Here is a 17,863-nt window from a genome sequence, read left to right as displayed (position 1 = left end):
ACCTAAGCTCCTACGGGCACGTTGCAGAATCACAGGCATCCCCTTAAATGTTCACATTTAAAATAACAGAAGTTAATTAGGGGGGTTCCCAGCGATTGCTACATGGGAAGAGCCATTATCCTACCAATTAGCTCAGCGTTATCTCCAGGTCTTTGGCCACCAGCTCTTTAGCACTGCCATTGCACTCTCCACGCAAACAGTTACCTGTGCTGCTGCAGGTTAACACGTAACGTTCGCAGGCTGAAAGTGCTCTTGCTCTGCTGTAACCCCTCTCCTGCGCATGGGAAACATCTCACATTTCAGTGCAAGAAACAACTAAGGATACCCACTAAGGGCATGTCATATTCCTACTTTTTCACGTCACACCAGCCAAAAAAAATCAGCATCTCACCTCTCTTACAAAGCACCTGTATTTCAAAGCTCCTCACCAAAAATTAACTCCACTTCTAAAGAAGGCCGTGTAGTTTGAACCCTCCGAAAGAAGCACAGCATTGCCCTCATGCAGGGCTGTCGTAGTCCTAGCAGCATCTCCAATCTCCTTTGCAGCAGCGCCAGCTGAAAGTCAATTTGCCAGGGGATCCCAACTACAAGCATAAAAGCTGGGCCAAGCCTACAGATGCTCGTGCTGTCACCGTATTTATTGCTTTTGTTCTCACTTTTAGGACCTATTTCTGTAAAAAGCACTAGAAGTAAGCTGCGGATGATGTTACATCAACGTTCAAATGCGTGTTATCTTGCTAGACAGACCTAAGAAAACAAGGAGAGCTGGATTTTCACCAATACGGAGCAGTACGAGAACTGGGACAGCACCTGCTTCAATAGGCTTAAGAGCTCTCTGGAGGGAAAAGGGGGATTTAAGAAACACAGGAAGCCCCTAAAATCCCGGAGACAAAGGGACGGCAGATCAGACTGCGCATCCCTGCGGTCACTAGCTGCAGGCTGGCAGTGCTTCTTGGACCCAGAAAGTACAAGGCAAGGGAAGACACAGACAAGCAAAGAAAAGTCTTTAAATATACTCTAGGGATCAAAATATTAAGAAGAGAGGAGTTTGCACACATCCTAAACAACTCATCGTTAATCCACTTCCTCTGCCAGCAGGTAGGGAAAGTTGTGAGGACATTTATTCAGCGTAAAACTATATATAAACTCTGTACTGAAACTATTTTACCACCCTGGTAGGATGCCGCTGTTAACCCAGCGCTGCAGCCCGAGCCGTCTGCAGGACAGGGCATTTTCAGTCTCCCCATCCCTTTGGATGAGACGGGCGAGTGGCCATCCCCATGTGTCCCCCCGCTGGGCATGCAGCCGGCACAGCGGCAGGGTTAACAAAGATGTGCTGAAACCAGCAGACCCCTTGGAGAATACGAGTAATTCCTATTTTTGCATTTAAAACAATACAATTCGCAGTGAGAGCATTTGATGTTGGGTCTCTTCTTGCTACACCTGTGAAAGCAATCGCTTTTGTGCATGTTCATTTTTAAAGGCCCTCAGTGCATGCTAACTTCCACCTGGAGTTATTCCTTGGGATTCATTTCTGCTGCAGGAACAGTAATTTCCCTCTCACCTGAATGCAGCTTTTATGCTGGGTAAGATAACCACAGCTAAAGAAAAAGCAATAAAAGGAAGAAAAAGGATTATCCAAGCAACACGCAAGCTCGCAGCTCCAGGGAAGAGGAAAACAAACCCTTGCAACCGCCCTGTTGCTGTCACCTCTCCCGGCTGCTGGATCTCCTGGTGTCAGGTCCATGACTGTCCTTGCACCCGTGGATGCACTTGTCTGCGCTTGCTGCTCTTCCCCATCAGCTGCTGTCTGCTAATTATTAACCAACCCCCCTCCCAGACGCTGGGGGTGAGAGGATGCACCCGAATTAAGGAGGGGGCATCGTCCCCACCCATCCCGCGGGGGTCCCCACCCGTCCCTCCGCACCTTTGACGTCGCAGAGGCTGGTCTCGGCGAAGCCCTCGCCAAGGTCGATGAGCGTCCCCTCCGACTTGCACCGCGGCAGGCCGCCCGAGTTGGCCGCCCGGATCCTCTGCGCCGCCATCGCCGGCCCACCGACCCCGCCGGTCCCGGGGGGCACTAGGTGGCCATGGCCTCTCCGCGAGCGAAGCCGGCTACGGGGACGCTGGTGTCACCTTGGGGAACCAGCCTGGGGGAGAGAAACAAACCCCAGCACATTAGCAAAGGCTCCAGGTCCCACCATGCCACCCACACGCCGACCATGCTCTCCCCAGGCGCACGCCGACCCTGCAGTGCCGATACAGGAGAACATCCTCATGTTCTCCATAAACCATCATGAAAGATAACCTGGGTGCTCCTAATAAGCTCGGCACTGCCTACAATCACCGAGGGCTTTGGGTAGCGAGACAGCCTAGTTTGCACGATGCTACTGCTGGCCACAACCCCGTACGAAGCAGCCCTCTTGCCTTTAAGAGTTACTTGGGGATATGCGGCTCCCAGGCTCGTAAATTGGTCCTTCTCCCCATTTCATAAGGGCTTTCAGCGCATTTGTGCATTGCTATAATACATATTTATAAAACCATCAAGCACTCAGGTGCTGTAGGAGCCCAGCACAGGGGTTAGTGAGCATGGAGGGCCCACGGGACCAGGTTTTTGCATGTTCAACCACGTCGTCGCTGCCTCCCGCTGCAGCACCAGGATCTCCCAGGACGGGGACCGGCTCTTTGCGCTTGCTCCCTGCATCCTTGGCCAACTAGGCAGGGAGTGGGAAGAGAAACGTCCCTTCTTGCACCGACTGCCCAGCTTCACTCGAGCTGCTGCATGGAGCCACTATAGGGATGATAACGGGCGGAGACAAGTTTCCAAAAGGAAAAAGAAAAATAAAGGGCTTTTTCCTCCTTTTTTTTTTCAGAAACACTTGCAAAAATACTTCCAGAAACCCTGTGGAAGAGCAGCTGCATCAGCGAGCCAGAGCCAAGAGGAAAATTAACCCACTTCCCGGTGCCCGCAGAACATGCTGGCACTTCAACCACCAGCACAGCAGCTGATGCAAGCGCTGGTAAGTCCTCCTCCGGTGTCACCCGTGTCCTCTGGAGCTTGGAGGGTGGCCAGCAAGGCCTGGTGCCTCTCTGCTAGCTGAAGCAGCAGAGCCGGAGCCACGCTTTGCTCCTTCAGGTTTGCACCACAGAGTAGGTATGCCTTTCGACGTACCCGGCACCATCCCGGTAAATCCTGCCATCCAGCATCCCTACAGACATCCCTACACCCTGCTCCCTACACACCTGCCACCAAACTCCAGCCAGGCTGCAAGGCACCAACAGCTCTTAAATATAAAGCCCTGTGCAATTAAAAATTATATCCAAATCCCCTGCTTGAGTTCAACAACCCAAAGCATCCACTTGGGGATGAGAAAGCATCTCATCCACTCCTAGCACTGTTTTTTCCTTCTCCCTGTTTTCCCTTTCTCCCCCTCCCATGCAATTTTTTTCTCTCCCTCTGCTTGAAAATCAGATCATGCAGAAAATAACCCCCAAACCCAAATTCCTTAGGTGGGAATACAGAGCTGATGGAAACGTGAAGACAAGCGCCGATTGCCTTGGCTGCAGCCGGCTGTTATTAAACCAGTATGTCTCTCTCTGCTGGCACGGCAAGGAGGAGCAGCAAGCACTGAAGGAGTCGGTGCCCTTTTCTGGAATGCAATAAGAGGAAATTTGCAGGGGGGAGCCTGAGCAGGAGATACTCCAGCCTGCTTGAAATGCTTCCCAAGGAATCCCCCGGGCCCGGTATGCCGGGAATGTGGTTAGCTGGAAGGGATGCACCAGGCTCCAGCCAGAAAAGGGGAGAACTTGTGTGCAAACACTTTTCCCTTTGAGAAGAGCACTGGTTTGGGTCCTGCTGGGAGCACTCCGAGGGGAGAGGGCTTGGCAGGCATTAAATACAGAGAAACCAGGCTTTGAGTCAAGACTGAGCTTATCAGAGCCGGGCCAGGTAAGACAGGGGACTTGGAGCTGCCGTCAGCGGCCAGAAAAAGCAATAAGCAGTCAGTGGGAAGGGGGGAACGGAGGAAAGATGCTGTCGTTAGCTAGCACGGTTCACCATCCATCCAGCTCACCCCTTTGCAAAGCTCCACCACGGCGGGCAGGATGGTGTTTCTCATTAATGCGAGGCACTGTTTGGGATTGCACATTTTCCAGCTGGCATGCAAGACGCTAAACACTTACTGCTTCCCCCTAAAGAGACCCTGCAGACACTAGGTAGGCTCTTGTAGGGCTTTTTTTTTTTTGTCCCTAGCTGGAGGGTTCAAGCCCTCCGTGGCTACACAGGCACAAAATTCAGCACGAGGTGTGCAGCGTCATTGCAGAAATAGCTCAAGTGGCAAAGTTTTCACCAATTTTAGCAATGCTTGCACACAATCCTGTGGAAAAATTAAAAACACTTTGACAGCGCAAAGGGTCACCTCTGCTTGGTGAGCACTGCACGAAGCAAGAAAGAAACCAGGAACAGGTAGGTGATTTTACTGCGAATCGAAGTGCAAATCATGAATATATTTTTAAACACCTGCCTGGTAGTCCAGTGCCAAATCAATTTTTATATCAATCATTACAGCTGTGCACTGACAACCCTCACTGACGCATCCACACGCCTCGCAGTGCCTGGCATTTGCAGGGATGCTCTCCCTTCCTATATTTATGTAACTATATGGGAAGCTTTACGCTAAAGGTCTGGACAGATGTGGTTGTGTGGAGAAACAGCTGGAAAAAATCCCCCCTACACACACCCTGCAGTCTCAAAAGGCAGCAAGAACGTACATTAAAATGAGTGATTATGAAAAGGTATTTCCTCTCCCAAAAGCAGCATTTTGGCTGCATCTCAGTCCATTCTGGACGTAGCAACGCTCTCACACACACGAAAGGATGGGGGTGCAGCCCCCCCACGGCTGGATGTGGGGTGGGAGCCGTGCTTTAGAGCTGACTGTCCCAGGGGACGGACCCCAGATGTTTCTGAATGCAGAGGCAGGACAGATAACCAGCAAGCCTTCCAACTCGGGCTGCGCGAGAATAAAAGGGGACAGCTGGGAGCACGGTGGGGGGAAACAAGGGTGGACAGGGCAAGATTTGTTTAGAAATCACTTCTGCAGCCACAGCCGAGACAATGGTCTGCTAACTCCTCTGAAAGCACTTTAAATATAGCCTAGGATTAAATATAGACTAGGAAAAACCCAGCCCCATCTGTTTACCCAAAGCCATGAACAGCATCCAAAATGAACGGGAGGGGGGAAGAAACTGGTGAGCAACCAGAGCTCGCCCCGCACGAGCGAGGAAGGCGACAGCATCTCGTCGTGCAACCACCTCAAAGGCACCCGACCCTGCTTTTCACAGCATTTTTATTCCTCCCACGAGGGAAAGGCAACGCTGCAGGGTAAAATCCAACCGTGCAAGCCAGGAGGACCTGCTGTGTGCTTCCCCCACCCCAAGTAATCCAACAGGCAGCTTTGCAGGCAGCATGCAGGCAGCAGCTGCCCGGGTCGGGGCTCCACGGTGGTTACACCCCACGATACCGGCCGTGTACTATTCTTTCCAAAATCCTAAATGGGCTTTGCTGAGGGTTGGGCAAAGCTTTAGGGAAGCCCCGACGAGCACGTTCCCACAGCTGCTGGCTGGCACCCCGTGAATCCTCACCAGCTTTCTGGGGCATGGAAGTGCCCGGGATGGTGCTGCCCTCGGACTGGCACGGTGGGGGGCCTCTCTCTGGATACCCCTTGCTCCTACGCCGGCATCACGTGGGGTGACATAGCGGCTGTGTCACCTCCCCGCCCCATCTGCTGGGCTTCAGCTCCCCGGGGGACATCACGAGATGGCCATCCTGTGAGTCACCCGGCAGGGGAACAGCAGAGCTGTCTTCAACAGGGACTTGCAGAGCGGGGATTCAACTTTGCACTAGCTGGGGCTATCGATAAGGTTTTTGGGGCAGGACAGATGGGACATGCAGACAGACCTAGCCGTGCTCCTCTCTGCGGAGAGGCTGGCTACTTCTCAAGGTGCGGAAGCGCTGTCGTGAGCAAGCTGGGGAGCAGCGAGCAGGATCCCTAGGGTCTTGAATAAGTGCCCGACCTACTCCTGGATCTCCTCTCCGCCAGGCACAGAGAAGTAGCAGGAGGGTCTAGGGCTGATGACGGTGTAGCACCTATTAAAAAAAAAAAAAAAAATCTATTGAAACCTCTTAAAACCCCCCCAAAGGTCTTTTTCCTGCAGTGTTTGAATGCATGGCGTTCAGCTGATTTCTAAACACCAGCATTTCCTGGCACGCTGTAGCACAGAAAAGGTTAAAAATAACTTCTGCATACTCTCTGGGATGGCTTAGCCCGGAAACTCAACCGCAAGCTTTCCTCTCCCGGCCCCGCAGACCCAGGGGAGCCCCCCGAGACCCCCTGGCGCAGGCTCCACGGTGGGGCCAGCAGCAGAGCCCCGTCCTCCCAACACTCCCAGCTCCATCCATCATGCCAAGCTGGTCCTGATGGGATTTACGGTACAGACCCATCTCTGCCCAGACACTGAGCTATAAATCAAATATGTAGCACGGGCATCCGACCATGCTGAATGGGGTTAGCGGAGAAAAGCAATCCCAGGAAAAATACTCACTGGCAGCGTAAGCCCCACATCTGTGAGCAACGAAATGCGATAAAAACATGGGAATACCTAAAAGTGCAAGGACGGGAAGCAGGATCTGCTGCTGGCCAAGGGGAGTTCTTCTCCAACAAGCACTGACTGCAGCCCAGGTAGGTGGGAGAGGACCCCTCCAAAAGCCTCAATGATGGAAAACCCCTGACTGCCAAGAATTTGGGCTGATAAGATGCGGGAGGGCTGGTGGGGCCAGGCAGTACCAAGCACCATTGGGGCTGGAGATGGAGCCAGGTCCTTCCATGTGCAGCCAAAGGAAGGGCAGTACACGGTACCTGCTGCCAGCAAAGGGAGGTGGGGATGGACCAATCCACATCCCTACCCACCCCAGAGCTCAGCCAAGCCAGGGAGCTACAGGGTCCATCCCACCACGGCACGCACATGTCCATGGGAAGCATCAGGAACAGGAGCCACCATGACACAAGACAGGTCAACCTTGCAGTAACTACCATAACCGCATGCCTGTTCTCCCCAGGTAACGCATACAAAGCCCATCAAGCCCTAAGCCCATCAAGCCCTAAGCCCATCAAGCCCTAAGCCCATCAAGCCCTAAGCCCATCAAGCCCTAAGCCCATCAAGCCCTAAGCCCATCAAGCCCTAAGCCCATCAAGCCCTAAGCCCATCAAGCCCTAAGCCCATGGTGTAAGTTCAGGGGAAATCTTCCACCCACCCTTGGCCACAAACTGAGAGGTGGGAAGAGAAGAAAGCTTCTAATCAATCACTTGTCATCCTCTTCCCACACCAAAGCCAAGACCAACTCCAGGCACTTGTTGCTAATGGCTTTTAATTCGCCTTTTCCTTCTCCAAAGTCAAGCTCCCCCGGCTCTCCAACAAACAAAGAAGTGTTTTTGGATGTTTCTTTTAAAAACAGTCAGCTTTGCTTAAATACAAGTGAATTTAACTCTTTGTAGCTAGAAATTCATTTCGCAGAGCCACAGCACTACCCACAGAGCACATTCATCCTACACAATGAAAACGTTGCTTTTATCACAGCCACAAAACCTCAAGTAACTCAAGACCATACAAGCAGCCACAGAAGAGACTCCTCCTGGAAACCCAGGGGACACGCACAGGGGACACGCCAGCCCCGAAGGAGCTGATCAGGGAGTGCCAGCAGACGTGCCTTGGGAGCACCAACACAAACTAGATTCTGTCACTGCAACGTGCAATGGCCTCCAAAAGAAGCCACTTTTGGCCTCTTTTTTTGGCTAAAATTGCTGGATTTTAGCAAACAGTCTAATTTAGGAACTCGGTTTTGCCCTGCAGATTCTTCACCTTCAAAAGCTTCCTCATGACTACGCTACGACACAACCTGGGCCATCGGGCTTAAGTTGCTCAACACACTTCCACCCAGCAGAAAACTATCTGACCATCTAGAGGTTTGCCTGCTTTTTCCACGCTTACATTAATAGATCCTCCAGCACGTACCGGGAGGTGAAAAACACAACATCCTCTAAATTGGTAATGTCAGCATGGACCCAGCCAGGCCCCCTGCAGCCTCCTACAAGACTGGGAAAGCTTTTGAAACTGCTGGCATCCTCTTGCCACCTGTGGACGGTCAAGACGCACAAGATGAAGGCTCTTGCAGCTCATCTCTGAGGTCAGTACCAGAAGGATGGGTTCGTGGCTGACTCCCCACCTTCCACAAGTGGCCACGTAGTGTTATCCATCACTTTCTGCAAGCAATTATGAGGACAGTATGGCCCAAGGTCCTCTCAGGGCACATGCGGCACTGGGAAAGACCACATGGACTTGTGCAACCCCATCGCTTACCCCCACCAAGCGACCTCCTGCCTGGCATCTGCCCCATCCACCAGTCTGCCCAGTCACACTACCGCAGGACACCATGGAGATACCCTGAAGCACAGTGAGGTATCTTCTGGCCACGGGATGCCTCTGAGGGTCTCCAAATATCTGCTGGCAGCCGAGTGCCAGCAGAGAACGATGGGTTTTGGTTAGAAGGGAGAATGGGATGATTCCTCCTCCCTTTTCTTTGTTCTGGAGACAATGCATCTCACTCCCCATGATCCCGACCTCTTCTGTAAGGCAGTTTGAGCCTTGCTGGTGAGGACGAATGGGGCAGAGCTGGCTGTTATTGTTTTTTTTCCTTCAGAAGCCTGGCCCAAGCATTTTGCATGTTTGATGCCAGCAATGCTGCATACCCTAGTGATTCCTGACCTTATCTCCTCCTCCTACTTCACCACTTGTGTTTGCAAAGTCAATGCTTTTATCTTCCAAAAAAAAAAAACAAACCCCAAAAAAACCAAACCCAACCAAAGGTAAACCACCCCTTAAGACAACACAAAACACAAGCCCTTTGTACCAGAAAGAGCACGTTAGCGTGAACTCACGTACGTCCCGGAACAAGCCTCGGAGCTGCTGATGTGCCAGTACAGAAGACGTGTCGTTTTAGTCCCTTTCCTAGCAAACGAGAAGGGACTCGCAAAAATACCAGGACCTCCCATCCCTCCCGCAGCACCCTCATCTCCCAGCGGTTTGCTTTGGACCCGATTCCTGCTGTGCATGGCAAGCAGCGGGGACGCTCGCACCCAGCATCCCTGCTCAGGCATCGCGACGGCAGCAGAGCTGGCTGGAGAGCACAGCCCCGTGCTACGCCGTCCCCTCAGCCCCTGCCAAGCCCTATGGAAAAACCCTACCCGCAAGCTTAAGCTTGGCTCTGCTCCTGCCGGCTGAGCCCACTGCCAGGTGAGGGCAAGCCAAACACAGCAGGTTTGATGGAGGAGAGGTAGAAGAGAGGAAAAAAATAAAAGTAATTATGGCTGAGTGTGTGTTCCCAGTGTCTGCTGGCACCTGGTGTCCGTGACAACCTCCCTGATGTGGATGTCACCCTTTGTGAGCGCAGCAGGAAGGACGGGAAAGTTTCGTTTTATAGCAACAACTTTGGAGCACAAGTCCTGTTGGATATCCATCTCCAGCACTGACTTTCAAGTGACTCAAATATAGATTAGGTGTCTTTGGCGGGGCAGGGGGGAAGAGAGCTTTCCCTGCAGGACCTCCTGCTGCTGCCAAGCACAGCCTCCAGCCCAGCACCCACCCACTGATTTTGGTCACCCGTGTCCCATGCAATCAGCCACCGAGTCAGGAGAAAGCACTGCAGAAGCCAGCGAGACTGGGTCATGTACGTCCTGAGAGCCACGCGTGGTGAGGAGAGCCGGATGCCTTGGCATCAAGCAGAGAGCAGCACCGATGCGCTGACTGCCAAGGCAGAGGAGCGTCCCGGAGATGCGGGTACCACCCTCGAGCATCCACAGCAACTTCAAAGCCCCGCCCCCCCCCCCCCCCCCCAAATCGCTGAAAATGGTGCCAGTGTGGCAAAGGTTTAAAAAGCCTGCAGGTGTAGGAAGGCGCTGGCAGTGCTGTACACAGCAGGAACCCTCAAGAGTTTATAGGGCCATAAAAATGATGCTCCTGGGCTGACAGCCCAGGTCCTACCACCCGACAGCAATGCTTCCCCGCAATAAAACCATTACACACACCTGAGTCCTGATAATATAGCAGGGAAGTAAATAAAGTTGTACTTGCTTCCATGGTTTCAAGGCTCCCACAGGCTGCAAGACCAGGCATCCCCTCTGGCATCCCCAACAAAACAAGGCAGAGGGACGTCTCCAGTGGCACAGCCCTTGGTGCAGCCGATGCTGCCGCAACCCCAGCACAGAGAGCGGGGTACCTCCTGGCACGCCCCAAGAACAGACTTCTCTGTTCCATAAAACTAATAAAAACAAAAAAAGTAGTGTCTGCCCAAACATCTCATGGTGAAGGAATGTGACTGAAGGAGAGGACCTCAACAGAGGGAGACCTCAACAGAGGGAGACCTCAACAGAGGGAGACCTCAACAGAGGGAGACCTCAACAGAGGGAGACCTCAACAGAGGGAGACCTCAACAGAGGGAGACCTCAACAGAGGGAGACCTCAACAGAGGGAGACCTCAACAGAGGGAGACCTCAACAGAGGGAGACCTCAACAGAGGGAGACCTCAACAGAGGGAGACCTCAACAGAGGGAGACCTCAACAGAGGGAGACCTCAACAGAGGGAGACCTCAACAGAGATTCTCTGCCCATTTTGCAACCTCAGCTGGACCTCTTGTCCAGGGGAGAACTTGTTCAGTCTTCCCTTAAACCCACGTATACTTTTTGCCTCCACAATGTCCTTTGGCAAGGAACTCCACGAGTTTGCTGCCCAGGTGGTGGAAAACCCACCTCCATCAGGAACAGGCTCTCACCAGCCCTGTCTGATGTCCCTCATATCAGAAGAGGCAGAGTTCAGTCCCGATCCACCCTTTCCCTACTGTCCGCTCAATGTTCTTCCAACAGAAAAAACACTTCCTAATTCAGGTGGGGCAGTCCCAAAGGTGTTTCTGGATTTTTTTTAATAGGGAGCTGTGGATGGACTCTCCTCTGCCATGGCACAGAGTTTGTTCCAGCCAAGTCCCCATCTAGGCCAACAAAAGCACAAAAAACCCAGAATCTCATCCAGCACCGAGCTCCCAGGGGTTAAACGTAAAAGTTGCAAACTCAAGTTTAAAACCCTTGGAGAGAACAGGAGCCCAGGAGAGCACCTTCTTCCTCCAACCCCTTGCAGCCCCTCCGAAGTCCTTCAGGAGCCCAAGAGCTCAGCTCGGCCGAAGCGAGACTGCTCCTGAGGGATGCTCAGGGCCCAAAGCAAGGACCAAGCACCTTTCAATCCAGAGGAACTCAGATTTGAGCCGGATCAAGCAACAGCACAAGCTCATGCAGGCAATTGGTGGCAGAGGAGAAACAAGACCCAGATTTCGAGAGCCACAATCCAGCCGCTGGCCAGAGCAAGACACTTTTGAAGAAGAAACAGCCTTGTCTGACAACAGACATCCCGCCTGTGGCTCACAGTCATCATCCTCTGCCTTGGAAGAGGAGGAAAATCCTCATTTTATTTTTTAAGCACTGCAGACTGATCGGTGGGTTAATCTAAGGGCACATCTGCACTCTGGCACAGACGTCTGCATGAGCTGGTCCGGAGCAGGGATAGTGGGCAAAGCCCTTCGGCTGTTGCCAGCACCTGCTCTGCCCACTGGTGACACGCTCTCAGTTGATGGAGGAACAGTATGGACACCATGCTGTGGCCCCACTTAGGACCATCACCAGGAGAAACCACACACACTGCTCCCCATGTGATGCTGTGGTGGAAGAGATGCCTCCTCATGGTCCCCCAGGAGATTTCAGGGCAACATCCACAAAGAGCAGGCTAAGGGCAGCCATGAAAAAAGAAAGGAGGGGAACTTATTTCCTGCCTCCATGGGTACTGCAAGAACCATCTCATTAACACCTGGTGCTCAAGGGGGGCAACCCAAACCCCTCCTCCCCATCTCAAGACATCAAATTAACCAGGGCAACAAAAACTTCAAGCATGGTAAAAGGCTTTCATTGAGAAAATCTTGGAGCAGCTCACTATCATGCTACTATCAGGGCTACAGTCCTGGTAGTATCTCCTTACTTAGACAATTTGGGTGCCAATTTGGACTTCAAGAGCTGTCAAAAGCTGAAGCGACCGAGTCCCTTCAAAAGCTGTGCTTCCCAAGTGGAGATGATGACAGAGCTTTAACTGCATCAACACTTCAGAGCCCTGTCTCCATCACCCTTCACTAATTTTGTCTTTGTCTGATGGAAAGAAGTAGCTGTTCTCAGCTGAATTGCTGGTGCAATGCGCAGAGCCACGTGCTCTCTCCTTGTTCCTGGCTGCAATGTTGGGAAACCAGTCCCACCAGCATGACCAGAGAAGGGCAAGCACAGGAAAGTCACTCGCACTGCTGCATGGAGAGGCTGGCACCATAACTGATGCAGTGACACACAGAGAGGACAATAAAAAGCTCCAGAGATGAGCTAGCCCACCAGAGATGAGCTAGCTCCAACTTGCCCGTAGACCAACACATAGCCAACTCCATGCAGCTCCCCCTGCCCAAGTACTCCACCAAGACGTATCTTCCCCACACGGACCACTTCCTCACACAAAGACTGTCAAAGGCTGAAACATCGGTCCCGTTTGGTCCTCTGGACTTACCTGACCTGCTCATCCTTTAAAAAGAAAGGGCTGCGTTCAAGACGCAGATGCCGCGGGCAGGACGGGCATGCAGCAGCCACCTGCGGGCCACCTGCTTAGGTGACATTGTAAGCAGGTAGCCAGGATGCAGCCGCAGCCCCCAGGTCAGCTGGACTTGCTCCTGACCTCAGTCAGAAGGTCCATTTTAGGAAAAAAAGAGAGGTTTTCTTCCCAGCTCGCTGCCTGAGCATTTCCACAGACACCGAGCAACCACCACCTAGCAGCCAGATTCTCTCGCTAATCAATAAAACCTCTTCGGATTATCAAACTGAAGAACTCATTCAAGCGATGAGCTCGTACAAAAGCTTACCCTTGATTTAATGTTCTTACACACCTTGCCGATTAGTCCAGGTACTGATCTGCCGGTGGATTACACGACACCTTCAGCTACGCTGAAAATGCTGACAGGAGCCAAAAACCATCACGAGCCTGAGTTAGGCAGAAACAAATGCAATCAGCACATTGCAATGAATTTCCTCAAAACAGCAGGTTTTTTGAGCAGTTGTCCTTGGTAAACATTTCCAAACCAGGTTCCCCATGATACCTGGGTTTAAGCAGCTTAACCGTTTGCTGGAGCTGATGGTCTTCTCCTAAGAAAGCAACATGTGGGGTTAAACTGGACTGTGGGTTGCTCGCTCCATGGGATGCTCCATGGCATGCTCCACGTTTGACCCAATCCCTGGTCCACGAACCCACGTTGGAAAGAAGGCAAGCTGGCTGGGAGCAGCATGATACCTGGAGAGCAAACCCCCGGGTGATGATGCCATTCAGGAGGCATGTAGCAAGAGGCAGACGTGAGGACAGACATCTGCTCCAGCCCAGAGCGTGGATTAGGACTCGCTGCAAAAAGCCCTGGTCTTTCAATTTAACCTCACCTGCAAATCCAGAGAGCTGGACACCCATCCAAGAAAGCGTTCCTGCTTCAATTCAGAGCACGCTTTTAACACCAGACTCATAACATCAGCACAAAAGACCACGTGGCTAATTTCAGGCAGTTTTCAGCAGCAAAGTCCTTGCCTTAATTTAGATTAGAGCTTGCCCACAGGTGGGAATTGAACAGAATTAGCTTTCCAGGTGCAGGCACCCACCTCTGCCAGCCGGGAGAGCGTACGAGATAAACCAAAACAAGCCAGTGTTTATGCAATACCAGAGCAAACACCACGCCTGCTTGTTTAATTAGTTACCCCTGAAATTAAAGCCCGTCAAACTGCACAGAGGCTTCCTGCAACCTGCAAATTAACTACGAGGAACGCAACCCGGGGGTGAGGGATGCCAGATATAATCCAAGCAGTGGCTCCAAGCCCTTTCCATAACATCAACAGTGCCATGAAGGGGAAAAACCCAAAATAACACCACCCACCCCATCCGTCTGTACTTCGGAGTTTGTTGTTTTGGTCTCGCCAGGTTAAAAGCTGCTCGATCCCATCATCATGGGTCAGATGGCTGATAAAAAACCCATTTCATCATTTTAATACCCAAGCGTTTATTGGAAGGGTTTATCTGCAAACAAAGTTATGCACTTTGAACTGTTTAGTTTTACGTCAGTTAAAAATGCACGAGGCCCTTGTCTGGACGCTCTCAAAATTAACGTGGTATGAAATGAGACCGCAACCTCCACCGCGTGCAATGTCAAAAACACGCTGCTTCTCTGTGCCGGGACAAAGCCTTCTTCAGGGTGACCCATTTTGCGGAAAGATGCCTCTCTTTAGCAAGACACTGGGGCACAGAAACGGTCATTTCCATGAATTTGACAAAATCTCGCCTCTGCTCAAAATCGCTCTCGTTGCCAGGTGAAGCAGGGCTGAATCTCGGACACGGTTTTTGCAGCGTTAGTCAACAGGCAAAATAAAACGGTACCTGAGAGTTATCTTAAAGTAATGGAAGATTTTTTTCCCTGCTTAAAGCAGAGCTTTAGTGGTTGAGTGGAATCGGTTTCTACAACTTTCTGCATTGCACTTCTTGCAAGCACAAAACACCCTCCCATGTGTGCATCAAACCATGGTGATGCATCTTCGCAAGAGCATCCCCTAAAAAATGGGCAACTCTAAGCCACCGCGGAGGGAATATTTCCAAAGGGCAAGTTATTCCCTCTATGCTGTCTCCAAGAAGTCAGCCCCAGGCGAGGCTGTAAGGAGATGTACCTGCCCTCGCTCCTCAAGCCCAAGACACAAAGTCCCGAGGAACCTCGGTGACTCCCTGTTCGAGCCCGAGCGCCGGGTACTCCATTCATTCCCACTGAGATTTCTAAGGTAACAGACCACACCGCTGAATTTTGGATTACTGCAGCTTGAATTAGGGGTGAAGCGTTATCGGCTGTGGTACGGGGTTGTCTTAGGCCAACGCAGAAGCGCCTGTATTAGAGGAAAAAAAACCAAGCCGCTGCTGACAGCCAGGCAGGGGGATACAGAAAAGCCCAAGGCTCGTCCACTGTCTCTAGAAGAATGCCTCATTTTAGAAAATAAGGACTAAAACCTGGTTAAAAAGCCCCATGTATTCAGGGACAGATGCCTTGGGTCAGCTGAACGTTGGCCACGTGCAGCGAAGACCCTGCTCTGTTTATTGATTTCTCTGGAAAGCAACTTCAATCCCACCACTAGCTCTGCTTCAAGGCTGCTTTGATAACCACGGTGATGTGCGTATTTTAATTTTGGCTCCATATCTAAAGCGTGGGTTGGGATCAACAAGCAGCAGGCTCTTGGCTAAAGACGACAATTCCAGGTACAACCAACGTGCCAGGGCACCTTCCACGGCCATCTTCAACTCGCCTAGACAACACCGCCTTTTCTCAGCATCTTTCACAGCAACACCCCAGATTTTCTTCCCTGAAGGATCAAGCTCTTCCATATCTCAATGCCACCCATGTCCAGAAGCGCAGAAGATCTTGGTGCTGGCGATGGGGCAGCTCTGCAAGGAGAAGCAGAGAAGGCAGCAAGAGCTCTCCAGGAGCGGAGGGATGCTCTCCAGCTCATGCCCACGTGCAGGCTGTAGGACTTTGCTGTCAAAGGGCCAGGGTCAGGCCAGAATTAGACAGGGTCTTGATGGGAAAAGAGAGCCTAAATATCAAATCAATGCAGATGGACTCTTTTTTTTTTTTTTTAATTAAAACTTGTTTGAAGTAACACATAAAAGAAGTGAAATCCCAGGCACAGCTGACGCACTCGGACAGATTTATATTTAGAAGAACGACTTAAGTACTTGATCAACAGGAAAGAAATGGAAACTTTTTTGGCACTGTCCAGAAAGAGAAAAGAAAACCAAAAGCGAGAGGGCCACCGCCACCCCTTAGTAATAATAGTCTGGCATTTTAGCCTCCCAACTCTCCACTTTTACACTAAATTCAGCTTGTTTTCTGTGCACGATCCCAGTAAACAACATTTACAGCTCGCAGAGCCCATGTAAAGACTATCAGCCAAAACACATCATGTGCATTCACAAGACAGCTAGCATTATTTTTTTTGTTGTTTTCAATTTAGTGCTTACTACTGTCAGCTTCGTTTTCAACAAGACAACTAACAACGTGTTAGTACTTTGGCATAAAACACATATACCGAGGCGATAAAAAAAAAAAGCCATTTCCAAGTTTTGCAGACTGAAGTTTTAAGAGAGATAAAGCACAGCACAAACATAAAATATAATGCTTCAAAATCTGCTGTTTCTTCTGCCGCATTATTTATTTGGGAGCTTTTAGTTCAGAAGTCAGAGACGTGCTTAGCCGGATATCCGATCGTTTGCTGGGCCTCATCCCAAATTTCTCTACCATTACTCACATTTTTGGTGCGGGAAGAGGGATGAGGTTTTTATACTTGGAGGCAAAAGGGAGGAAGAAGCGTTTGCAGCACTATGCAGGAATTATAATGGTTAGGCTTAGACCTCTGAGTCCAAGTGATTCCCACATATCCCATCCACAGAAGGAGAAAGAAATCAGGCTGATGCCTGGACTCCTCTGCCTGTGCACTGCCTGGGACCCCGGGATGAGCTGGGACCTCCCCGGGCCATCCGGGCGGGATCCCCACCGCTGTGCAACGAACGGATGCTCGGCCGAAGGAAGATGCTCTGCCTACAAACATCCCGGCAGCATCGCCTCCGCCCGCCAGCCTCCCCGCAGGGAACTACCCTCTGCCCTGCCTTCACAAGCTGAATGGCCTCAAAGCAGCCTTAAGCCAGGAACCACCTGCCCTTTCCCAAAGCAAAACACCTCCCCTTCCCGCTCCGAGCCAGGGGACCATCTCATGCCGCGCCGGCATCACCGCTTTCCAGTCACAATCCCCTAAAAATCAGGCCAAACTGCAAATATTTTTATCCCTTTTATCCTGCCTGACTGCAGGGCAATCTGGACACAGTGATTTATTCCCCCCACCCACCCCCAAATGCACTTTTGAAGTGATTTGAGAGCCCATTTTTGCAGGCACAGGTACCACGACTGCAGAGACCACGGTTCAACCCTCAGATTGCACCGCTGCATGAACACAGGCAACGCCGATGCTCCGTGCCTCAGTTTCCCCCCAGCGTTACCTGCTGGTACCCAAACCCTTCAGGACATACATCCTTCCCCGTTACCTCAAGGCTGCATCTCCGCCTGCCTGCGCCGGGGTTTCCCATCATGGCCAGGTAGCAGGAAAACCGGCAGCAGGATGGCAAGCAGCTTTCCCCCGGGACGCTTGTAAGGCGAGGGTTTAAAACAGGGGTCAACACATGGAGGTAAAGCCGGGAGGGAAAGGTCACCCCCGCCGCAGGGCGATTGCAGAGAGGGGGTTAAACGCTCGCCCTCCCCAAATCCCCGCTGCAGGGCCCTGCATTCCTCTCCTCAAACAGTGTGCTGGGCTAAAGCTTTTTTTGCTCACTGTTTCCATGCCCGGTCATGCCCTGCATCCTGGATTTGGTGAACATTTTGATAGCTCCTATTAATAGGCAGAGCAGGAGCTGGAGAGGGACCAGCTGCTCTGGCCAGTCGCACCTCTGAGGAGCCGCAGGGCTGTCCTGCTGCAGGGCAAGGTGCTAAAAATCAGGCAGAGGAACAAAAAAAAAAAAAAAAGCAAGCACCGCTCACCCAAAAGCATCTGGGATCTGTGCTCAATGTCAACACGCAATTTTTACGCGCCTCCTGGAAAAACATCTCGCGTTCCCTGCGGGTCC

General features: G+C 51.6%; 1 protein-coding gene across 3 annotated transcripts in view; it reads right to left on the bottom strand.

Moving 5' to 3' along the window:
• The window catches only part of SH3BP4 (SH3 domain binding protein 4), a 39,178-nt gene that overhangs the window by 13,127 nt on the left and 8,188 nt on the right, over window positions 1-17,863 (bottom strand). The window contains exons 2-3 of one of the 3 annotated variants that reach the window (XM_072874332.1): window positions 5,641-6,145; window positions 1,928-2,150 (exon numbers count right to left, since the gene is read on the bottom strand). In XM_072874332.1, the coding sequence (XP_072730433.1) occupies window positions 1,928-2,045 (118 nt within the window). In that variant the 5' untranslated portion in view covers window positions 2,046-2,150; window positions 5,641-6,145. The remainder of the gene's footprint in view (window positions 1-1,927; window positions 2,151-5,640; window positions 6,146-17,863) is intronic. The other 2 variants (XM_072874333.1, XM_072874335.1) reach the window with 2 other exon arrangements.

Source organism: Ciconia boyciana, chromosome 10 (genome assembly GCF_034638445.1).
Source record: "Ciconia boyciana chromosome 10, ASM3463844v1, whole genome shotgun sequence".
Lineage (NCBI taxonomy): Eukaryota > Metazoa > Chordata > Aves > Ciconiiformes > Ciconiidae > Ciconia > Ciconia boyciana.
The sequence above is the reverse complement of the archived record's forward strand: the minus strand, read 5'-3'. Positions and strand labels throughout refer to the sequence as shown.